This window comes from Phodopus roborovskii, unplaced genomic scaffold (assembly GCF_943737965.1).
Source record: "Phodopus roborovskii unplaced genomic scaffold, PHOROB, whole genome shotgun sequence".
In the NCBI taxonomy this organism is placed as follows: Eukaryota; Metazoa; Chordata; class Mammalia; order Rodentia; family Cricetidae; genus Phodopus; species Phodopus roborovskii.
Window position 1 is genome coordinate 16,615,055 of NW_026125052.1, and position 23,164 is coordinate 16,638,218.

At 51.5% G+C, this 23,164-nt stretch overlaps 3 protein-coding genes across 3 annotated transcripts; 2 read left to right on the forward strand and 1 right to left on the reverse strand.

Annotated features, from left to right (window-relative positions):
• The first annotated feature begins 343 nt into the window (after nucleotides 1–343).
• Ifi35 (interferon induced protein 35) lies at nucleotides 344–9,630 on the forward strand. Its single transcript, XM_051177517.1, has 7 exons — nucleotides 344–477; nucleotides 7,301–7,399; nucleotides 8,068–8,215; nucleotides 8,323–8,429; nucleotides 8,522–8,708; nucleotides 8,807–8,913; nucleotides 9,126–9,630. Exons 1-7 carry the CDS (start codon nucleotides 457–459, stop codon nucleotides 9,315–9,317), a joined length of 861 nt encoding a protein of 286 aa, XP_051033474.1. The 5' UTR covers nucleotides 344–456; the 3' UTR covers nucleotides 9,318–9,630.
• Nucleotides 9,631–9,666: 36 nt separating this feature from the next.
• On the reverse strand, nucleotides 9,667–17,035 carry Vat1 (vesicle amine transport 1). The gene is made up of 6 exons (XM_051177493.1): nucleotides 16,522–17,035; nucleotides 13,808–14,015; nucleotides 13,280–13,450; nucleotides 13,093–13,182; nucleotides 11,306–11,547; nucleotides 9,667–11,147 (listed from the first exon to the last, which is right to left on the reverse strand). Exons 1-6 carry the CDS (start codon nucleotides 16,957–16,959, stop codon nucleotides 11,064–11,066), a joined length of 1,233 nt encoding a protein of 410 aa, XP_051033450.1. The 5' UTR covers nucleotides 16,960–17,035; the 3' UTR covers nucleotides 9,667–11,063.
• A 1,851-nt stretch (nucleotides 17,036–18,886) lies between these two features.
• Rnd2 (Rho family GTPase 2) lies at nucleotides 18,887–22,222 on the forward strand. Its single transcript, XM_051177528.1, has 5 exons — nucleotides 18,887–19,055; nucleotides 19,528–19,615; nucleotides 20,393–20,502; nucleotides 21,139–21,273; nucleotides 21,474–22,222. Exons 1-5 carry the CDS (start codon nucleotides 18,954–18,956, stop codon nucleotides 21,720–21,722), a joined length of 684 nt encoding a protein of 227 aa, XP_051033485.1. The 5' UTR covers nucleotides 18,887–18,953; the 3' UTR covers nucleotides 21,723–22,222.
• The last annotated feature ends 942 nt before the right edge of the window (nucleotides 22,223–23,164 follow it).

Sequence of the window (23,164 nt, forward strand, 5' to 3'; positions counted from 1 at the left end):
AGAGATGGCTTAATGGTTAAAATCACTGGCTGCTCTTCCAGTGTTCAACTACCAGAAACCATGTGGCTCACAACCATCTATATTGGTGTCTGGTGCCCTCTTGAGGCATAAAGGTGTGCTTGCAGATAGAGCACTCAGATCTTTGGGGAAAAAAATCTAAGGGGGAAATCCTACCAAGTGGTTAATGCCAGGTTTGACTGGGAAGGTTACTTGGGGCCAGTATTCCCTTTGTGTCCACTAGAGCATAAAAACGACTCTTAAGGCCTCAGGCTGGGTGGGTGGATTTGAAGACTTACAAGGCTCCTCCCAGGGGCGGGAATTCACAGAAACGAAAGTAGAAGCAAAGCTTGCAAGCAGAAGTGGTTGGAGTTTATGTTAGACTAAAGGGCCCAATTCCAGGACCCTCTTTCTTGTGCCCTGATCTGAAGCCTCAGCTTTTGCTAACCAGGTGTGACCATGTCTGTGACTCTGCAACATGTAAGTAAGGGGGCAGGAGCGGTGGGGGTCACCTTAAGGCTGTGGACTTGGTCATTTTACCTACTACCTCAGAGACCAGGACTCTACCACCGATCAGTACCTTGATCGTTCTGTGTTGGGTTATTTATTTATTGGTTTTTCGAGGCAGGGTTTCTCTGTAGCTTTTGGAGCCTGTCCTGGAACTCACTCTAGGTTAGGCTGGCCTCAAACTCAAAGAGATCCTCCTGCCTCTGACTCTGGAGTGCTGGAACTATGGGCGTGTGCTACCACTGACTGGTGTGGGTACATGTTTTAATTTCTGTGTGGATATATGTTTTGAGTTTTGTAGATACTTTCCTTGGTACCTGCTCTAATGGGAAATAGGAACGCCCTGGAGGTAGGGAGGTATGTCCCAGTTCCAGACTCCTCCTCTTTGATTTCCATATCGACGATCTATTGGCCCTCTCTGGTGGTGTCCCTCACTTCCCTCTGACTCCTGAGGCCATAAGCAGCTAGGTCGAGCTGTGAAGTCGGCCCATCCAGCATCCAGTGAGGCACCAGAAGCCAGCTATGTCCTACCGAGGGCAGCCACGTTCTTGGAGGGATCCAGTGCAGGTTGTCCTCCCCCGCTTTCCCAGATTCCCCTTCTCGTTAGTTCTTTTGCTTGGAAAGCTTTCATTTGCCTCTCTTTGCTCCCAGAGCAAACCTGCCTTGTTTTGGACCCAGTTTCTTCAGATCATGTTGTCCTGGAGCAGTCATTAGCCTTTCTAGAGTTACAGTCTAATTCCTGTGTCCTTGCTTACTACGTAGGGATATTAAACTTCTTCACAAGGATACCTATAGGGAGGTAGGGAGAGAACCTGTAAACTGCCTTGCGAGCATGAGAAGGAATTCAGGCCTCAGGACCCAGTGTGCTTGCACTCCCAGCAGGGGGAGGAAGAGAGACATCCCTGGGGTTTATCAGGGATACACCCTGGCCTACTGGACCAATAAGAGATCTTGCCTTTAAAAGTAAGGCAGAGAGGCCTGGAGAACTGGCTCAACAGAGTATATGTTGCTCTTGCAGAGAACCTGGCTTCAGTTCTCACCACCAGCATCCATAACTCTAGTTCCAGGGGATTGGAACTCTACTAGAGAGATAGCTCAATGGTTAAGAGCACTGACCTCTCTACCAGAGGATCAGGGTTCAATTCCTAGCACTCATGTGGAGGCTAACAACCTTCTGCAACTCCATTTCTAGGGGATCTGTCACCCTCTTCTGGCACAGACATATGTGCAGGCAAGATACTCATACATACTGGGAAAAGAAAATCCTGGAAACCAAACTCAGATCCTCTGTAAGAACAGCAAGTGCTCATAACTGCTGAGCTGCCTCTCCAGCCCCACCACTGTCTTTTAAAAATTGGTTTAGATTAATTTCTCTGTTCAGGAAAAATTATTTAAAGATTTATTTATTGTGTATACAGTGTCCTGCCTGCATGTATGCCTGCACACCGGAAGAGGGCACCAGATCTCATTAAGGATGGCTGTGAGCCACCACGTGGTTGCCGGGAATTGAACTCAGGACCTCTGAAAGAGCAGCCAGGGCTTTTAACCTCTGAGCCATCTCTCCAACCCTGAAATTTTTATTTTTACTTTTTTTTCATTATATGTGTGTCTTGCCTGCATGTACATCTATGTGTCTATGTACCACTTGCGTGCCTGGTGCCTGCCTTTGGAGGATGGAAGAGGGTATTGTATTACCTGAATCTGGAGTGACAGATGGTTCTGAATCACCATATGGGTGCTCGGAATTGAACCTGTGTCCTCTCCAAGAACAGCCAGTGCTCTTTATTTCTGGGCCATGCCTCCAGCCCAAGATTTATTTACCTTTTTTTTGTTTTTGTTTTTTTTTGTTTTTTTTGAGGCAGGGTTTCTCTGCAGCTATTGGAGCTGGAACTTGCTCTGTGCTCTGTAGACCAGGCTGGCCTTGAACTCATATACATCCACCTTCTTCTGCCTCCCCAGTGCTGGGATTAAAGGTGTGTGCCACCTCCACCTGGCTTATTTTGTTGTATAATTGTTTTACCTGCATGTATGTATGTGTGCCATGTGCATAACTGGTACCCTTGGAGGTCAGAAGTCAATGTTGGATCCCCTTCAGGGAAATTAAGGACAGTTGTGAGCCAACATGTGGGTGCTGGGAACCAAACCTGAGTCCTGCAAGAGCAGCAAAGTGCTTTTGTTTGTTTGTTTTCCAAGACTGAGTTTCTTTGTGTAGCCCTGGCTGCCCTAGAACTTGTTCTGTAGACAAGACTGGCCTCGAACTCACACAGATCTGCCTACCTCCACCTCTCAAATTCTGAGATTAAAGGCATGTGCCACCACTGTCTGGCCAGCAAGTGCTTTTAACTATTGAGCCATCTCTACAGTCCTGCCAATAATGTGTCTTAACCACTACATAATCTGTATTACTGTTGTTATTGTGTGTGCGCACACCAGAGTGCCTGCCTGCCTGTGTTTATATGTGAGCACACTTGTCATGGTGAGCACGTGGCAGTTAGGGTACCTTGCAGGAAGCTCTCTCTTCCCACCATTGATCTGGGGTCAGATTCAAGTCATCAGTCTTGTAGCAAGTGTTTTTATCACTAAGCCATCTCACCAGTGCCTCCCACTACCACCACCTCCACTTTAGTGTAATACCATTTATCCAGCAGGCAGGGGAAATAGTTAAGTGTCTAATGAGAAACTACTAAATGCCCGGGGCAGTGAGACTCTATTATTCAAATATCACAAAATCACCTCCTAGAAGCCCGGTAGTGGTAGCACACGCCTTTAGTCCCAGCACTCAGGAGGCAGAGGCAGGTGGATCTCTGAGTTCGAGACAGCCTGGTCTACAAGAGCTAGTTACAGGACAGCCTCCAGAGAAGCAGAGAAACCCTGTCTCGGGAAAAAAAAAAAAAAGTCACCTCCTAGGCTGGGGTTGTAGCTCTGGGATAGAGCCTGTATTTAACAATTATAAATCCCTATTTCTATCCTGAACACTGTGGTGGGGAGGGGCAGATCACACAGATTCACAGAAGTTTTGGCAACTTGGTGGGCATTTGAATTAGGCAACTACAAAGTTATACTTATCATAGAGACAATGGTCAGAAGTTCACATAAGTCCTCAACTCACAACGGTCCAGCTTTGCAGTAGTGTTAAAGTGGCACATATTCAGTAGGAAGTGCCTTTTTAAAAAAAAAAAAAAAAAAAAAACATTTTGGGCAAGGCTTCACTAATAGCGTTATCTGGCTTGGAAATCACAATATAAACCAGGCTGGCCTCAAGCTCACAGACCCACCTGACTCTGCCTCTCCAAAACTGAGATTAAAGTTGTGCTCCGCTACCCCTAAGTGATCTTTGGATTTTGATCTCTTCCATTTGTAATATGATGTTATCTCTGCTTATGGCAAACAGTCATGTGGATGACCACTGATGCCCTGCAATGCTAAACTGTGACAAGTGAATCCAAAGCATTTTCCTTTACCTTTCTATCTGGATATGTAACCCAAGCGGCACTCAAATTCTGTCTGCTGCAGCCTCCCTAGTGCTGGGACTAAAGGCATTCACCACCACATCTGGTTTATTCAATGCATTTCTTTTTTTTTTTTTTTTTTTTTTTTTTGAGACAGGGTTTCCTTATGTATCCCTGTCTTGGAACTTGCTCTATAGACCAGGTTGGTCTCAAACTCATATCTTTCTGCCTTTGCCTCCAGAGAGCTAGGACTAAAGGTATGCACCACCATTGCCCGGCTTAATACATCTTTCTTTCTTTTTCTCTTTCTTTCCCTTTTAGTTTTTTGTTTTGTTTTGTTTTGTTTTGAGACAGGATTTTGTGGTGATAACCTTGCTTGTACAAATAAAGCCTGTCTGAACAAGATATCAGCACAGGGTTTGTCAGTATAGCTTGGTTGTCCTCTGTGGACTAGGTTGGCCTCAATCGTACAGAGATCTGCCTGTCTCTGCCTCCCAAGTGCTGTTCGAATTTCTTAAAAGTATAATTTCCATTTTATTTTTCTCAGATGTTTTGTCTTTCCTTCTTATGAGGAAAGCTCTTTTTTGGGGGGGTGGGGGAGCTTTGGTGGCAAATCCAAATCAGGGATGGGGTTCAGTCCTTCCAGGCTTCAGGGGATTGGTTCCTGACTACCTTGCTGTGAGTGGAGCCGTGTATACAGCTTCCCATAGAGATTGGAACATACATGGCCATCGAAGACACTTCCGAAAAGTTCCTGATGGCAGTGGCCTCTACTCTGTTCCAAATGACAAACTTCTGGTGGCCTTGATGTGGTGTATGCATCCTATTATAGCAACAAGTCAGCTGCAGGTGGCAGTGGTCTTTTTTTTTTTTTTTTTTTTTTTTTTTTGGTGCCAGTCTTTTCTCTCCTGTTTGGGGTCATCCCCAAAAGTTAATGCATTTTTAACTTACAGTATTTTCAGCTCACAATGGGCTTATCCCATCATGCACAAAGAACATCTGTGAGAAGATTAGTGTTGTAGCATCATATGTAACAGGAAGAAAAGGGCAAAAGCGTGATGCATTTCTGTAATTCCAGCACTCTGGAGGCTAAGGCAGGGTGCTGCCTTGAGTTTAGGGTAACCTGAGCTAAATAGAGACCTTGTGTCCAAAACATAAAAACAACAAAAAAGAAAAATGAAAGTGTTCATGTTAAATAATAGATTAGATGTTGCAGGTGGATCTCAGTGAGGTTGAGGCCAGCCTGGTCTACAGAGTGAGTCCCAAGCTAGCTGGGGCTACACAGAGAAACTGTGTCTCAAAAAACAATAACAACAAAACAAAAAAGAATAGGATATTGGAACCACATCTTCATGGGGAAAAAAAATAAACTCAAACACTCCTCATCACCCTGCATTGATCTTGACTCGATGATGTCATCTAAGTAGTCTGTAACTGCACTGAGTTTGTAACCTTTGATTCACAGATGTAAACCTTTCCCACAATTCTTTTTAGTATTATTATTATTTATTATTATTATGTTTTTTTGAGACAGGGTTTCTCTGTGGCTTTGGAACTAGCTCTTGTAGACCAGGCTGGTCTTGAACTCACAGAGATCTACCTGCCTCTGCCTCCCAAGTGCTGGGATTAAAGGTATATGCCACCACTGCCCGGCTCTTTCTCACCATTCTTAAGCCAGCAGAATGTGGTCAAGTTCTAGTTTTCCTCTGCCTGAAACAGAACAAACTCACACAGAATGTCCTCAGCACCACCTGTTCCAGCGACCTTTCTAGACATTAGGGATGCAGATGGGATCAAGGCAAGTTGGCTCATTCCAAGCCCTTCTCCGGACGAATCTTAGGTTTCCTAACTACCTACCTCCTGAGCTCTGCCAGCCAATGTCTGTACTTTGCCACAAACAAAGGTGCATTCATTTGTATCCCTTGTGCCATTTCCCTGTCTGTTCTGTTTGTGTTCTCTTTGGACTCCCTCCAACTCGAACCAGCCTGACAGGCGGCTTGGTATGTGGGAAGAGGACAAGCCAGGGGATGGGAAAATTACTTCTCCACTCAGGACTTCACTTCTTCACTGGGAAGTACCTACCAGTTGGTAGAATCCTCTGGGCTCACTCTGCCTGGCCAAATGACTTGTGATACATCCTTTAACCTTTTAAAGTCTCCTCATCTATACAAACAAGGACAAGAGGGCATCCCCATAGTGTTGTGGCTAGAACTGAGCGATACAGTCCATTTGAAAGGTTTAGTTTACGTGTGGGGTGGGTAGCTCATGCCTGTAACCCTTGAACTCTGGAGGCTAAAGTAGGATTGCTGTGAGTTTGAGGCCTGCTTGAGCTACGTGGTAAGTAGTAGTCCAGTGGGGACTACATGCTACCACCCTGCCTCACGTCGACTGAAGGAGGGGCTGGAAATGTAGCTTAGCTGGAGAGAAGGTTTGCCTTGAGTAGTCCTGAGTTCAATCCCTGGCACTGCATAAACTAGATGTGGAAGTACAAGCCTATAATCTCAGCTATCAGTAGGGGAAACTGGAGTTCAGGGTCACCCATGGCCTCCATACACCTGGCATTGGTGGCACACACCTTTAATCCCACCACCCCAGGAGACAGAGGCAGGCAGGTGGATCTCAGTGAGTTTAAGGTCAGCCTGGTCTACAGAGTGAGTTCCAGGACAGCTAGAGATACACAGTGAACTCTGTCTTGAAAACAAAAACAAAACAAAACAAAACAAAACAAAAAAAAAAAAAAAAAAAAAAAAAAAGAAGAAGAAAGAAAGAAAAAAGAAAAAGAAGGTAAGAGGGTAAAGGTGCTTGCTGGGCAAGCCTAGCAACCTGAATTTAGTTCTCAGATCCCACAGGGAGCGGGGTCAAGAATTCACTCCACAAACTGGTCCTCAGACCTCCAACATGACACTCACACACATGTAGAAAGCATACAGATCTAGCTCAGTAAATGTTAACAAATAGACTGGAGTGTACCTCAGTGACAGTGTGCACCTTGAATGCCCAAGGACCAGGTTCAACCCCCAGAACAACCAGAAGTTAGCAAACAGTGGTATGACGCTTTGCCGCCTTAAGCCCTGGCTCTTTCTAGAGGATTCAGTTGCTTTCATCTTTGAGTTGGGATTATCCTTCCTCTAAACTCCTGCTGCTTTTCCCAGTCAGCCAGAACTACCATCTCTTCCTTCTTATCCTCTTCCCTCACCCCCAAGACAGGGTTTCTCTGTGTAGCTCTGGTTGTCCTGGAACTCCTGCTGTAGACCAGGCTGGCCTTGAACTCACAAAGATCTGCCTGCCTCTGCCTCCCAATTACTAGGATTAAATGGTTGCCTTCTTATTCCCTTCTGTTCCAACAGGTCCTCTACAGTCTTCAGGAGGAGCAATCCAGGCTCAAGATGAAGCTGCAGGAGCTGCAGCAGCAGAAAAGGGAGCTCCTGGCCTCTCCCAAAGATAAGGTGAGGTGGGAAATGAGGTATTCCTGGTAGAAAAGGGCTGGTCAGGGGCTGGAGAGAGACATCAGTGGTTAAGAGCACTTTGGTGCTCTTGCAGAGGACATAGGTTCACTTCCTATGCACCTCCTGGAGCAGCCTATAACTCCAGATGCAGGTGATATAACCCTGTCTTCTGGCCTTCATGGGTACCTGGACACACCCACAGACATATAAGCACATCTGTAACTACTATTCCTTGCTGAATCCCAGCTTTCTCATCTGTGATGAGAAATTACCTACCTCCCAGACGTGTGGGAGGACAAACCAAGAGTTTGTATGAAAGGTGGCTGGCGTGAGGCGGGTAGTGGTCCACACCTTTAATTCCATCACTATGGAGGCAGGCAGATCTCTGTGAGTTTGAGGTCATCCTCATCTACAGAGCTAGTTCCAGGACAGCCAGGGTTACACAAAGAAACCCTGGCTGAAAAAGACAAAAAAAAAAAAAAAAAAAAAAAGGGAAAAGTAGCTGGTATGACCTGCCATCACCACCACACAGTCCGTCCATCTATTTAGGTAAAGGCACCCTGCACTTAGTATCAGCCAAACAGAACTGGGGGCCACGTTTTGCTCAGAAGGGGAACTTTCCTACTCTGGAAGCAATTTGTTCTTTCCCTCCCTCCCCCAACCTCCAGATTCCATTCCCAGTGCCCGAAGTCCCCCTGGCCTTCCAAGGCCACACTCAGCGGAGCAAGCAAGTACCCAAGTTCCTAGTTTCTAACTTGAAGATCTGCTGCCCTCTGCCTGGAGGTTCTGCTCTGGTCACCTTTGATGATCCCAAAGGTTAGCCTTGGGTGCGAGGAGATCATTGGGGGGGGGGTAGGTTCAAGAGGGCAGTCAAAAGGTTTCCCAGTACTGACCCTGTTGTTGTCCCCCTCCCTCCTCCCCAGTGGCCGATCAGTTGCTACAACAAAAGGAACATAAAATTGACATTGAGGAATGCCGGCTTCGGGTGCAGATCCAGCCCCTGGAGCTGCCTGTGGTGACCAACATCCAGGTGACAGACAGCAGGGTCCTTTCCCGTGCAATAGGTGGGATTCAGCAGCTGGTCCTATGGATGAGTGGGTCATTTGCTCTGTGTCTTGCCAGGTATCCAGCCAGCCAGATAGTCACAGGGTGCTAGTCAGCGGCTTTCCTTCTGGACTTCAGCTAAGTGAGGAGGAGCTGCTAGACAAGTTGGAGATCTTCTTTGGGAAGGCCAAGAATGGAGGCGGGGATGTGGAGACCCGGGAGGTGTTGCAAGGGACGGTCATGCTAGGTTTTGCTGATGAAAAAGGTAAGGGCCCTGCAGGGGAGGCTGGGGGGGTCAGGGTGCATGAACCTGGGAGAGGAGAGGCCTCGATGCCAAAGGCTACCCCTTCCTGTTCCTCACAGTGGCCCAGAACCTATGCCAGATTGGCCAGTTCAGAGTGCCCCTGGGCCGGCAGCAGGTGCCTCTGAGAGTCTCTCCCTATGTGAGTGGGGAGATCCACCAAACCAAGGTGAGTGGTGAGTGGGGCCGGGGAGGGATCTACCTGGCAAACACCTGCCTGGGGAGGGCTCAGGGTGCCCAAAGCTCACTGGCCTATCTATACAGCAGCCTTCCTGGGCTTCCGGACCCCCCCCCCCGGTGTGTTTTACTCCTTGCTGCAGCCTCTGCCCCCACTGCCCTGTATTCCAGTGAGCCCTAGCCATCTCCTGGCTCTCTTCCTAGATAAAATTCCAGCAAGTGCTTCACTCGGTGCTCGTGACGAACATTCCCGATGTCCTGGATGCCCAAGAATTGCATGACATCCTGTCGATCCACTTCCAGAAGCCTACCCGTGGAGGCGGGGAGGTAGAGGCCCTGTCAGTTGTACCCTCAGGGCAGCAGGGCCTGGCTGTCTTCACCTCTTTGGCAAGCTAGGTCTGCATGTATGGCCACCTGCTAGGGACTGGCGTCACATACTGCCTAATGCTAGGAGGACAGTGAAAGCCAACCCCAGTGTGGTGGAGGGAGGCGGAGGGGAGGGAGGACCCAGACTTTGACAAGTGCCCTTTCCTTGATCCGTTCTTTCCACCACTTCTTTTTCCCTGAAGTGGCAGGGTTTCCCTGTGTAACAGCCCTGGCTGTCCTGGAACTCACGCTGTAGACCAGGCTGGCCTTGAACTCACAGAGATCTGCCTGCCTTTGCCTCTCTAGGGCTGGGATTAAAGGCTCCTGCCACCACCACCTGGCACTCCCACCACTCTTAAAAGTAACATCGGGTCAGAACTCAGGGTTTGGCTTTTTATTGACACAAACACAAAGGCAGCTGTGGTAATGGGGTAGGGGACACAAACGCAGAGATGCACTTCCTACACAGAGGCCTCATTTAGACAACAGAGTGGCTGGGCCCCTCCCCCTACCTCCCACTGACAATGGCTGGGTAACCGCTTTCCCTAACCCAAACTCAGAAGCAGAAGGGGTTACTCATACCCAGCCTCAAAGGTCCCCACTTTGGCTCCAGTAGCCCAGGTCCTTATAACCACTCCATTAGCCCCCTGCCCAAGCTCCTCCTCCCCCACCAGTGTAAACAAAGTTTGGGGCGGAGCCTCCAAGCCAACTGCCTCTAGGCCCTGGGAAGGCAGCAAGGGGAATGTGCTCTGTACTCAGATACTCACTTTGGTCCTAGAATAAGACCCAGTAGTATCTCTCAGAACTCTGCCTGGCCTAGCTTCCCGCCTCTTTCCTCACCACCAATAGGGACAGGACAGGGCACAGATCACAGTAAAAGCAACTGATCTCCAGAGGCTGGAGCTGCCCTTCCCACCCCTGGCACACAGATTTTTTTGGCAGTGTTATAGGACTGGGGAGGAGAAAGGCCTCAGCCCCACCAGGACAGGGAAGGCACTGGGGAGGAGAGAGTGGAAAGGAGCTGGAGACGGGTTCGCCACCCCTGCCCCCCCCAAGTACAGGTTTTCCTATGCTAAGGCACTGAGACAAATCCAGAGACCTCAGTGAAGGGGAGGGGAGCCCAGTACCCATCCCAGAACTGTGAGCTAGGGAGCTGGCAGGATCCCCACCCTTGTTGCAGGAGGGAGCCTTGCCTAAAGGCAGCAAACTGGAGGTGTAAGAAATCCAATTGTGCTTAAGAAATTTGGGGCAAGAGACAAGGTTGGGTGCTGATCAAGTCCAGGGCTGGGCACTCATCGGCCTGGGTTGCATATTGTGTGGACACTACGGAGACACAGGTACAAGCTGGACTCACACAGATTAGCCCCACACCCTGAGCTGACATTTAGAATCTTTGGGGAGGCGGTGGGGCAGGAGGGAAGGTCAGGTCAGGACAGGACAGGGAAGGACTGGCTAACCTTGGCACAAAAGCAGCATGGCAGGCCCAGGGAGAGGGTAGGGGGCAGGAAGTAGCCTCCTGCTGACCCTCCCTGTCCCTTTGGCAGGACCCAGACATCCAAGTGGTCACTTCCCAACCTCTTCTGAGGGCAGGAAAGGGGGGCAGGGGCTGAGTGAAGAGCAAGCTCTGATCGGGGAAGCGGTCATCAGCAGAGACCTTTGGAGAGAGGGAGGGCAGAGCATCATGACAGAGGATGAAATGTGAGAGGCTGGTGGGCAACACAACAGGGCTTCCCATCTTGTCCCTTCCCGGCTCTTGGGGGCCCTTAGCCCTTCGTCCTAGGCCTCCTTCTCGGGTCCAGGAACCAGGAGGACCTTGCCCACATTTTTCTTTTCCTGCATCTGCTTCATGGCATCAGCCACCTGGACAGGAAGAGAAGACCACCGCTGAAGCCATCTGTCCCATTTAACGGAGCCAGCCAGCCCCAAGAATACAGCTCCCATCTGGCCCCAGGATCCTCTCCTGAGCCCCTGCACCTTCTGAGTTCTAACCAGACCCTTCCCGGAGTCATCACACTCACCTTCTCGAAGGGCCAGACAGAGTCAATCCGGGGTTTGATGTGACCCTGATTGTACAGAGCCAGGAGGCGGGTAACCACCTGACTGATGAGCCCCACCTCACTCTCCAGGTAGCCCAGGTGGAAGCCACACACAGCTCGGTTGGCCTGCAGCAGCTGCAGGGCTGTCACGCTGAACTGATTCCACCAAGTGCGGGCCATGGCCATCAGGTTCCTCTTGGGGCCAGTCAGCAGGTTGGCCATTCCTAAGAGACAGAGTGACATGGCCTATGATCTAGCTGCCAGGTACATCCCTGTATGTCTGAAGCCAGGCTTGTCTAGCTCCTCTATCTCCTTGTAACCCTCAACACCAGGGCAATCCCAGTTACCAGGCCCAAACTCAACTCTCGCTCTCTGGCAGATAAGATGGCATATGCCTATATTCTCACTACTCAGAAGGTAGAGGCAGGGGAATCAGGATGTTCAAGGCCATTATCAGCTACATAGCAAGTCTGAGGCCAGTCTGGCTATATGAGATTTGTCCATACACATATATGTGTGCTCCAGCTTGTGCACACACACACAAAATGAGCCCTCGAGATGACTCAGCGCCAAGCTTGGCAACCAAAGTTTCATCCTTGGGACCCACATGGTGGAAGAAGGGAACTGACTCCTGCCAGCTGTCCTCTGGATACCCATATGTCCTCCTGATACCCATATGCACACACAAAATAAATACTTCCCAAAAATTACACATACAAGAGCTGGGAATGTAGCTCAGTTGGTAGAGTGCTTGCCTAGCCTACCCTTTATAAGTCAAGAATGTGGTACAAACGTGAACCTCAGCATTTGAGAAGTAGAGGCAAGATGACAAGTTCAAGTTCATCCTTGACTAGAAAGTGGGTTTGAAGCCAACTTGAGATATTGAAACTTTACTTCAAAAAAAGAAAAGAAGAGCCAGGCATGTGCACGCCTTTAATCCCAGAACTCTGGGAGGCAGAGGCAAGCAGATCTCTCAGAAGCTGGCCAGAATGGTTACACAGAGAAACCTTGTCTCAACTCCCCCTAACCTCCCCCCACCAAAAAAAAACCCCAAACCCAGGAGAGCTAGATGTAGTAATGATAGCACACGACTTTAACCCGAGTGCTCAGGAAAGAGATCTCTGTGAGTTCCAGGCAAGTCAGAGCTACTTAGTGAGACCATGTCTCAAAGGAAAAAAGAAAATGAGATGGAAGCAATGCTTTCCAGCAGCTATGGTGCCGTGCTCAGGACAAGAAGACAGAATTAGGAGCCCTTGGCACAGAGAGAGAACGAACAAAAGTTCTCTCCTGAAATTCCTCTCCTTTGAGACAGAGTTTCTCCATGGCTTTGGAGGCTGTCCTGGAACTAGCTCCTGTAGACCAGGCTGGTCTCGAACTCACTGAGATCTGTCTACCTCTGCCTCCCGAGTGCTGGGACTAAAGGTGTGCGCCACCAGTGCCGGCTCTTTTTGTGTAAAGTGGATTCTAAAATAAAGATCCCGCTTGCCCAAGAAGCCCAAGTAGCGCTGCAGGAAGAAGGCGGACAGGCTGGCCTTGCACCGGAAATAATCCCCAAATAGGAATGCAGAATTACCATGAGTCACAGGAAAAGTTGTGAAAGAATGAGAGTGGCTAGCACCCAGAGGCAGCAACCGCATTCAGATATCCAGGGCCCTCCCAAACCCTAGCTGCCGGAGCCTCCATTCCTTCTGCATTCAAAAGCTCAGGCCCTTGTATCCCACCCCATGTCCCCTGCAACCTCTCTGCACCTGAGACAACTAACCACTCACCATAAGTGACAACTTTGCCCATGGGTTTGAGGAGGTGGTAGCCCTTGGCAGTATCTGAGCCACCCAGGGGGTCCATGACGATGTCCACGCCTGTCACAGAGTAAGGTGGCGGGTATTAGTATAACAGGCATGGAGACACCCTCTCCCTGTCCCATGCCATCCTCCTCGATCCCAGGCCCTACCCCACCTTTGGGGGAGATCTTCTTGATCTCGTCCACATAGTCTGTCGTGTGGTAGTCAATGGCATGTGTGACACCATTCTCCTTCAGCACCTCATGCTTGCTGGCTGAGGCTGTTCCAAACACTGTCACATTCTCCACGGTGCGGCACAGCTGTAGGGCTGCCATGCCCACACCACCTGCAGCACGAAGCAGGCAGAGTCACTCAGCTACAATTCTCCACTCCAGCCTCCCAGAGACCTAGCCAGTCCGTCCATCACTTTCATTGTCTCCACTCCTGGGGGCCATGTTTAAATTCCATAATTGAGAGGCAGAGAGAGAGAGACTGGACAGAGAAGGTGTGGGGTGTGGGCATGTTGCTAAGGACAGCAGGCTGGACCTGGTGTCTAAATGTTACCACGGCAACTATACTGCAGAGGCCTCTGGGCTCCACAGGCCAGGCAGCCCAGTGTTACCATGACAACAAACCAGACAGACTATAGAAAGGGGCCGGGAAGGGAAATCAGGGTGGGGTAAGAAAGGATGGGACCTGTCACCTGCAGCCATGTGTACCAAGACGCTGTGGCCAGGCCTTAGGTTGCCGAAGTCAAAGAGAACCATGTAGGCGGTGATATAATTGACCAGCAAAGCAGCAGCTTCCTCAAAGGTCATGGCCTCAGGCATCAGGAAAGTCTGGGCTGATGGCACAGTTACCTCCTCCTGCCACATCCCTGACCGGTTCAACACCATCACCCGGTCCCCTGCCTTAAAGAAATGGAAGAATGTCATTTGATTACTCATTCATTAACCCACAGGTGACTTACTGGCCTTCGCCATGTCCCAGACCACCGGTGATAAGGTAGCAGCAGATGCAGCAGCAGTGGTCATAGTATTAACAATAACAGTGTCATTTATTGAGTGTTTTATCTAGTGCTTCATATGGAAACGCTCAATCCTTACATCAGCTCCGAGCCATCCTTATCACTGTGTAACAGATCACACGCTTCATTATTGTGTAAGATCCCTGAACGCAAGAAACTTCCAGTTAGGGCAAGCGTACACATTGTTAAAGAGCTCAAACCGCTTTGATTACCAAAATGGGCCCCACCGTTATAATGACAGTGTGGCCTGGAGCAAATAAAAATTATTTAACCAGTTTCCTTATCTGCATAAAGGGAACTGTAAGAATTAAACAAACAAACAAAAAAACCATTGCCCATCATAGTTATTATTAGCAATATTAGCTAACAATAATAACAGCAACAAGGAGAAGTCATCAAGTAACTGAAGAAAGGCTTCACATAGCAAGGGCCGTGATGCAGGTCAATGTACCTGGGTTGTAAACGGTAAATGGTTGGGTGTGACCACCCCAGGGGCAGCCCTAGAAAATACATACACCCAGACATGGCACAAAAGGGTGATGCTCAAGAAGAGGCAATCATTCCAGCCACAGGGAAAAGGCAATGTCTTTCATTCCCAGTCACTTGCATGAGGGTCTCTGCAGGAGGAAAGGGGACAAAGACCGAAGAATCCTTCCTGCAACTAGACAGAAGGGAGGAGTCTCAGTCAGCCTGACTCTCTGAAGAGCGTGCAGAGAGAAGTGTGGGAGCTTTCCTAGACAATCAGGGCCCATCTTAGCTTCTGCCAGGTAATTTAGGATCCACAGGGAGGAGAATAAGACCTCCTACATTAAGTCCCTACACTTCACTGAAAATGGCACCTTCTCTGTGAATTCTGGCCTGGGAGTGAGGTCTGGGGAAGGGAGACCTGAAACTCAAGTCTAGCAGATACAGCAGCAACCCAAGAAAGCTAGCAACAGGGCAATTTCCAGGTGGACTAATGGCCAGTCCCAGATGTAGTCTAGAGCAACTGTTACTTAGTCTGGCTCTTACCTAACCTTTAGCCCTCCCAGTTCAGGGCCATGACCCCTCCCCAACGCAGCCACCAGGAGGGTGGGAAAGCCTTCCCCTCGGAATCCAGGCTCTTACAGCAGATTCCTGCCCACGGCAGGATATCCTGTATTTACCCGGCGGAAAGTGTGGGGAGGAGTGGATAGATGGGTGGCCTTCAGCAGTAACTCGAACTATTAACTTCCCCTTTCACCCCCTCTCCTCCCCAAATTCCTTCTAGCATCACCCAAGAGTAGGATTATTTCAAAGACAAGGCAAGGGTGGGACCACAGCTGGATTCATGGAGAGGGATTTTAAGGAGGTGCTGTTTGTTTGCATGTTCAAAAAAGCCAGCAAACCCATCGGGTTAGCAAAGGCAAGACTCGGAGACTGCTTTGGAGAAGCCCCTCCTGAAGGTGCCAGATTTGAAAAGAAACTCCCAAACACATGATATGAAGAGGCCTCACCCCAGATCTCTCAAAAAGCTGGTCATCTGTTAAGTCTCATGTGGCCGAGGTTATGGCTGCGATTAATGATAAATGTGAATCAGACCGGCAAAGCTGGGCCAACCTGCTCAAGGTGCCACACCTCTTTACCCTAGTCCAAATGGGCTCCACCCGCCAGGGTTTCAGAGGCTGGGGTCCTACGAAAGGGAGGAGGAGACGGTTTGGGCCGGAAGTTCTCAAGGGGAGCCCCGGGTCGTGGCCTGCCCGCTGAGTCACTGGAGATGAGATGGTGCTGCAGTCACGAGAACGAGCCCAAGACAAAGATGGGAGCCCGAACCCACCTCCCCTACGCCAAAAACCTTAGTAGCGTAAGGCCTGAGGCAGGGGGAAAGGGGGGACGCGAGGCTCTCCCCGCTCCATGATGGGTGTGTCCCCTCTGGCCCAGCTCGGGGAGGGGCCACCATACACCCCCATACACCACGGGGCTGCATGTGACTAGAGCTCTGGCGCGGCCTCTGCGCCCCCGCCTAACCCCGTCTACACAGCTTCTCAAAGCTCCCTCGGGAGGAAGAGCCGGAGCTAGTCATCACTCGGAGTCTCAGCCCACAACTGCCCTGGGAGTGTTTAGTGGATAGGGGCACAGGTGTGGTTTTAATAGGGGAGGGGGTGAGCAGGTCATTTTGCGCATGCGCCTGGGCGCCTTATTGTCCGTCCCCCCCCCCCATAACTCCGCTTGGGGCGTCGGCCACGACTAAAAAATGGTTGGGGAAGGGGCAATAACGCTGTCGCCAATCGCCCAGAAAATCCTTCCCCTCTATGCCTCAAGACATAAATTGCGTTCCCATGCGTCCCATGTTAGTCCATCCGAGTCCTCGCTGGCTTCCCCGTCCAGCCACACCCCCAGCACGCGCCCACTCCTGCCTTGCTGCCGCTCACCTTACGGTCGCCGACACCCTCGCCCACGGCCACCACTACGCCAGCGCCCTCCATGCCGGGGGTGACCGGCAGCGGCGGCAGCCGGTCGTACAGCCCCTGGCGGGCCATAAGGTCGGCGAAGTTGAGCCCACAGGCTCGCACGCGCAGCGTCAGCTGACCGGGACCCGGGGCCGGGGGCGCGGCCGGCCGGCTCTGCAGCTTCACCTTGTCGTAGCCACCGAAACCGGTGAGTACCAAGCAGCGAAGCGGCGGGGCCGAGGCGGAGGCCGACGCTTCGGGGGCCGGGGGCGGCTGCGGGTCGCTCGCCACCTCGGCTGTCGGGGGCTGCGAAGACGCATCCTCCCCGGCCCCGGTCCCGACCCCGGCCTCGGCCCCGGTCCCGGCCTCGGCCGCCGCCGCCGCAGTGGCTGCCTCGGCTGCCTCCCTCTCGGCCGACATGGCTAGACTCCCGACGTGCGCTCCCAGCTGAACAGAAAGGGTGCCCAGCTTAGGAGGGCGGGACACGCGTCAGGAAAGAGCAGGCTGCGGACACCAGTGGGTGGGGCGGGGCCCTTGCCCGGGGGTGGAGCTTCGTGCGCAGACTTAAAGGGCTAGGTCCACTGCGGACCCAGCTGGGAGAGCGCGAAACGACTAAGCGGTGCGGGTGGAGGGAATGGAGGGGTGGTGGTGGTGTATATGCGTGTGGCTGATAAGGATGAAGAAGTTCTGGGGCATGGAGGGTCGGAGACTTGATTTATTCAGAATAAGCCTTATATACCAATTAAAGCTGTCATGGCTCAGTCTGAGGATAATCCAAAAATCAAGAGTTTACACTAGATTTGGGGATCAGAACCCGGTGAAGCTGTGCCTCAGGTTCTGAGTGTACCCATTAGTAGTAACCAGACTTCATTCACTATGAACTTGCAGTGGCAAATTATGCATGTGAACTGAACCTCCAAGACAGGATCTCACTGTAGCCCTGGCTGGCCTTGAATTGACAGAGATCCACCTGTCTCTGCCTCCTGAGTGCTGTGGTTAAAGGCCTACGCTATCACTCTCCCTTTTTCTACCCACTCTCTTCCTTTTGTTGGTATTGGATATGGAACCCAGAGCCTCATGAATGGTAGGCAAGTGCTCCGCCCCTGAGCTACATATATAGCTTAAACTTAACAGCTTTGGTTGTCGATGTTGTGTGTCTGTTTCCTTTCTGTAAAATACTGTTGTGTGCTCTAGTTATCTTTACAGGGTTATTCAAAACAAGATAAAACATCCTCGACTTAAGAAAGAGCTTTTTTCTCTATTTCTTCTTTTCTCCCTCCCTCCCTTTCTTCCTTCTTTGTTTTGTGAAAAGGTTTCTCTATGTAGTCCTGGTTATCCTGAAACTTATGTAGACCAGGCTGGCCTGGGACTCAGAGAGATTTGTCTGCCTCTGCCTCTGCCTCTGCCTCCCAAGTGCTGGGATTAAAGTGGTACAGTACCACGCCTGGCTAAGGAAAAGTTTTCAAAGGGCAAAAAATGCCGTGCAAACGGCGGTTTGGTTGATCATTGTTAGTGTGAGATGAGGCTGAATCTGGCTTCTGGGGCTTAGCTCTGGCCGTAGCAGAGCTGTCTGTTTCCCGGTTCTAGCTTCCTTTAGTTTTCCCTGTCTCTTACTACTGATGTCCACCAGAGGACGCAAACGCTCCCCTAAAACTTTCCACTCAGTACTTGGCTAGAGGAACTCAGTCCACGCTTCTGGGATGGTCCAGGGCCACAGTTAAGTTGTTACAGGCCCAGATCGACCATCCGTCGCTATGGAGACGGAAAGCTATGATGTCACTCATGTTGGGTGGGAGTGCTAGGGTCGGTATTCATTTCCCCAAACCCTTACTGGACTGGAGAGTGAAGGAGGGAGACAAAAAATCAAAAAACCTCCCTTTCCTGATACTTCACGCCCCCCTGTGTTCAGGAAGTGGATGGCTGCCGCCGCGCGTGTCCGCACTAGCACACCTGCGTGCACGCGTGGGCACACAGAAGGCCCAAGCCTCGCGCTTGTGTGTGTAGCTTCGCATTCGACCCTTCAGAACTTCGCCTCTAGTCCGCTCCTCCTCCATTCCTAAGGAACTCAACTAAGCGAGGCTCGCTGGCCATAATCACCCTCAGGCGCTCCCTCCTGGGGTCACAGCAGCTAGCTAGAGGCGGGCTCTGCCCCTCCACCACCTCCCAGGCTCCGCCCCGGCCCGGCCCCGCCCCTCGGTGGTGCGGTGGGAGGCGGGGCTGGGGGCGCGGCCCGCGGGCTAGGGGCGGGGCAGAGGGGGCCCCGCAGCCCCGGGCGGGGGCTCGGCGCGGGCCCGCGAGATGCCGGTGTCGGCGGCCCGAGAGGCTGCAGCTGCAGCGGCGGGGGAGGAGGCGGCAGAAGCGGCGGCGGGGCCCGGGAGGGGGGCGGCGCGGGGGGCCGGCGCGTAGCCGGGACTATGGAGGGGCAGAGCGGCCGCTGCAAGATCGTAGTGGTCGGGGACGCGGAGTGCGGCAAGACAGCGCTGCTGCAGGTGTTCGCCAAGGACGCCTACCCCGGGGTGAGGAACTGGCGTCTGGAGAGAGGGGTACCGAGGCTTCGGGGAGTGGGTGACAGAGGCTCCGGGGGCCTCTGGAAACCAGTACCAGGGTAACCAGGGACGAGAAAGAGAGAGCCTCCGAGGAGGGTTAAGGGGCGTTGGGGGCTCTGAAAGGACTGCAGAGGATTGGAGTGGAAGGAATCAAGGAACGCGGTGAAATGGATGGGGTTTGGGCGCATCAGAGGATCCGGGATGGCGCTTTGGGAGAATGTCGGAGGTCCTGGGCATCCGAGAGGGAAAGGACTAATGGCTAAAGGAACCCCGAGGGGGTCTGAGAGGAGGTGGAGGCAGTAGCTCCCCGGATCTTCCCTTGGCCCAGCCTCAGACCAACTTCTGTCTAGGGATCGAGCTGGACCGGGTGTCGAGGGAGGAGGGCAGTTGTCAGGGTGAGGACTGGAGAGAGGCTCTCATTTTGACCCATCCGTGTCTGCAGAGTTATGTCCCCACCGTATTTGAGAACTACACCGCAAGCTTCGAGATCGACAAGCGCCGCATTGAGCTCAACATGTGGGATACTTCAGGTAGCTGACCGAGTCCCTCGGGGGTCACCCTGACTGCCAAGGTCCCTTATGCTAGCCTCTCCCTTAGCTAGACCCTTAGATTGCAGGTTAGCTCAGACTTCCATCCAATATTAGAGCATCCATTTCTGTTTTGAGGTAGGGAAACTGAGGCAGAGTTCCTTGTGCCCGACAGAAACCATGTTTTCAAGTAGAAAGCCTAATATTTGAGTATGGCAGCTGGATTCTGCTTACCCAAGGAACTTGGGAAGAAATGACTTATTTTGGAACATGTTTCTTAGGAAATGGGAACGGGTTTAGGAGAGCTATTTAGAATTTCGGGGTGGGGGGAGGGCGGTGGTAGAAAGTAGGTTTTTTTTTTTTTTTTTTTTTTTTTCATCCCCTAGAGTTCCCAGTGGACAGGAACACTCTTTCCCTGCCCCTGCTCCAACCCCATGGGGAAGGGTTTTTATTTTTACTAGGTTCCCTGGAGGACTTTACAGCATGTGCCATCAAAGCCCAGAAAGCAGGCACAAAATTTGTTGGAACATTGGTAGATTTTTCTGAGATTCTCAAAGGTTTTACAAACTCCAAAAGGTTACAGATTATTACTGTTAGACGGGAGAAACCCATCAGGGAGCAGAGAGCTGTTATACCTCTCTGTCTGCTCCCCTCCACATGCTCTGTGATGGGTATTAAGGGCCACGCTTTTCCATTCTCTGCTTGTCATTGTCACTTCAGTCCCTCATCCCCTTCCAGGCCCACCACCCACTCATCAGGTGGCCACTCTTTCTTCTTCAGGTTCTTCTTACTATGACAACGTCCGGCCTCTGGCCTACCCAGACTCTGATGCTGTGCTCATCTGCTTCGATATTAGCCGGCCAGAGACCCTGGACAATGTCCTCAAGAAGGTGGGAGCCAAGGGAAACTGGGAAACTACTGAGGGGACTGGGCTCAAAAGGAGCCAGGAGGGGGGACTAGTGGCATGGCCCTCAGCTGGCTAGTGGATAAAGCTGGCATCCCTCTACTCCAGCTCCGTTCGTTCCTCCCACCTGCAAATCAGTCCTTGGAGCTGGAAATGGCATCTGGGGAGAGGAGACTGGACTGCCTATCTGCCTTTCTTATCTCCTTGGCTGTGGAAGCCCTGGATGGAAGGGTTGGGAATGCCTATCCTGGGGCTTTGGGAAGCCCTGTGGCCTCCTGTTCAGGGCATTATTTCCATAAGAAAAGCCTGTGGTAAAAGCATAAGTTAGGGCATTCTTCGTTCCCAGGCAGGGGAGGGTGTGATTGGTCTGTTCTCAGGACAAAGTATGGGAAAGCTGAGTGAGAATGGGAAGGTTCCAGGCTGACAGACAACCCTGAGTCTCCACTGAAGCTCTTTTCACGGTCTTCTCATCTTCTACACTGTCCTGGTCTCAACCCAAGAAAAGTTTTCCCACACTGTGCCTCCCCTAGGAGGGTCCAAGGATTTCTGCAGGCATAGATCAAGGCTTTTCCTTGTATCTCCCTCCACTCCTCCATAACTCTTATTTTCCACCCCCAACTAGTGGCAAGGAGAGACTCAGGAGTTTTGCCCCAATGCCAAGGTGGTGCTGGTTGGCTGTAAACTGGACATGAGGACTGACCTGGCCACACTGAGGGAGCTATCCAAGCAGAGACTTATCCCTGTTACGCATGAGCAGGTGAGACCCACAATCTGCAACTGAATCCCAGGCTAGCTTTACACCCATGCCCCGTTCGTTTGGGTCTCTGGTTTAAAGACATCCTACATGGCTTCACCCTAACCTCTGACCCTAACCCTTGATTCTTCCTACAACCTTCATGCTCCTTTCTGAAGTACAGGCTAAGCCCTATAATTTGCACCCATCCCCTTCTTTTCCAGGGCACTGTGCTAGCCAAGCAGGTGGGGGCTGTGTCCTACGTCGAGTGTTCCTCCCGTTCCTCTGAGCGCAGCGTCAGGGATGTTTTCCACGTGGCCACAGTGGCTTCTCTTGGCCGTGGCCATAGGCAGCTGCGCCGTACTGACTCTCGCCGAGGACTGCAGAGATCCACTCAGCTGTCGGGAAGGCCAGACCGGGGAAATGAGGGCGAGATACATAAGGATCGAGCCAAGAGCTGCAATCTTATGTGAGGGGACAGAGAATGACTAGGGGGAGAGATGGAATTGTTCCCCTGCCTGCTCCTTTTTGACCTCCTGACCCTGGCTGGAAGGGCAGGGCAGGCAGAGGAGTAATTCTGGTTGGAAGGCTAGAGGATAGAAGGGTGTCAGCATTTCCACACCCTCATCCCCTTTTCTGCTGGTAGCTGAGAGGGCGAACAGGGTAGGCATGTGGGGCATGAACTTGATGGGGCAGGTGGGTGTTCAGGAAGCCAGCATCAAACAATGACTTTGGATGGGTCTCCTATGTAAAGTGTATCTTCCCTTGCCACCCTAGTTCCCATACCTGTCTGCCTTCCCTAAGGGGTGTCCACTGGATGACCTCTTCTCTCACTTCTACATCTGCCCTCATACAGGCAACACACACTAAATTTTAAAGCAAGAAGTCCTCCCTACCATCAACCCAGCAACCAGTTCTAGCCTTCCCCTTCCCCTGCAGTCCGAAAATAAAGTCCATGACCATGGAAAACGGCTATGGCCTTAGTTTTGTTCCCTTTTTTTGTTTTCTTCATACATTCCCAATCTGCCAGCATCCTTGCCCAGAGAGAAAACACAGGAAAAAAGGCATGCACTAAAGAATATAAAGTTTAGACGCCAGGGGTGGGAGAGTGAAATACCTCGGGACTCTTCACCCCAGTTAATGTGGGCAGGGGCAGAGAAAGGGGTGTTCTTGGAGTGATGAAAAGCAAATACTCAGCATCACTCAGCCTGGCTGGGTATCCTGCAAGCATGGTAGGGGGCCTGCTGAAGTGCGTGCTACAAACCCCCTGTCTGTCATCTCTGCCCCTGGCTGCAGCCTGCTGATGCTCTAGAGAGCATGAAGACAGGAAGGACACTGAAAGCGTCCCCACTTGCTGACTCTGAACCCTGTATGAAGCTTATGAAGGGGACTGAGTCTCCTCAAGGGCCTAAAGCGTGGGCTCCCCCTCAGCTCTACGTTGAGCCCCTTAATGTTATTAGTGGGGGAGCATCGTCTGTGATTGTGAGTCTCCCCCACCCCAGCCCCTCGGGAATGAAAGCTGGTGGAGGGAATGGCCTGAGTATTTGTCAGCAAGGACAGTGCTGGTCTGTTTCCTTGGGAGTCTGGTTTCAGATTGTCCTGTATTCCCTCTGGCTCTGGTCCCACTGGCCTCTTTTTGGTGACATTCTCCCCCAGGAACCATCCGTGGCTCTCCCCTCCCCCTAACTCCGCTCCAGAACGGAGGCAGACCTTACCCTCCCATCTGGTGGGACCCTGTGCATACTCCGCCCCTCCCTGCACTTGCTAAGCATGCGCTGTTGCTAACCCAGACCACACTGGATTAAGACAGCCTCTAAGCTGCTGGAGGCTAGCCCAGGGGGGGAGAGAGGGTACCTTGGCTGGGGGACCCTGTGTACATACTGGCTGCTGTGGGGCTCCCTGAGCCAGTAAGTCC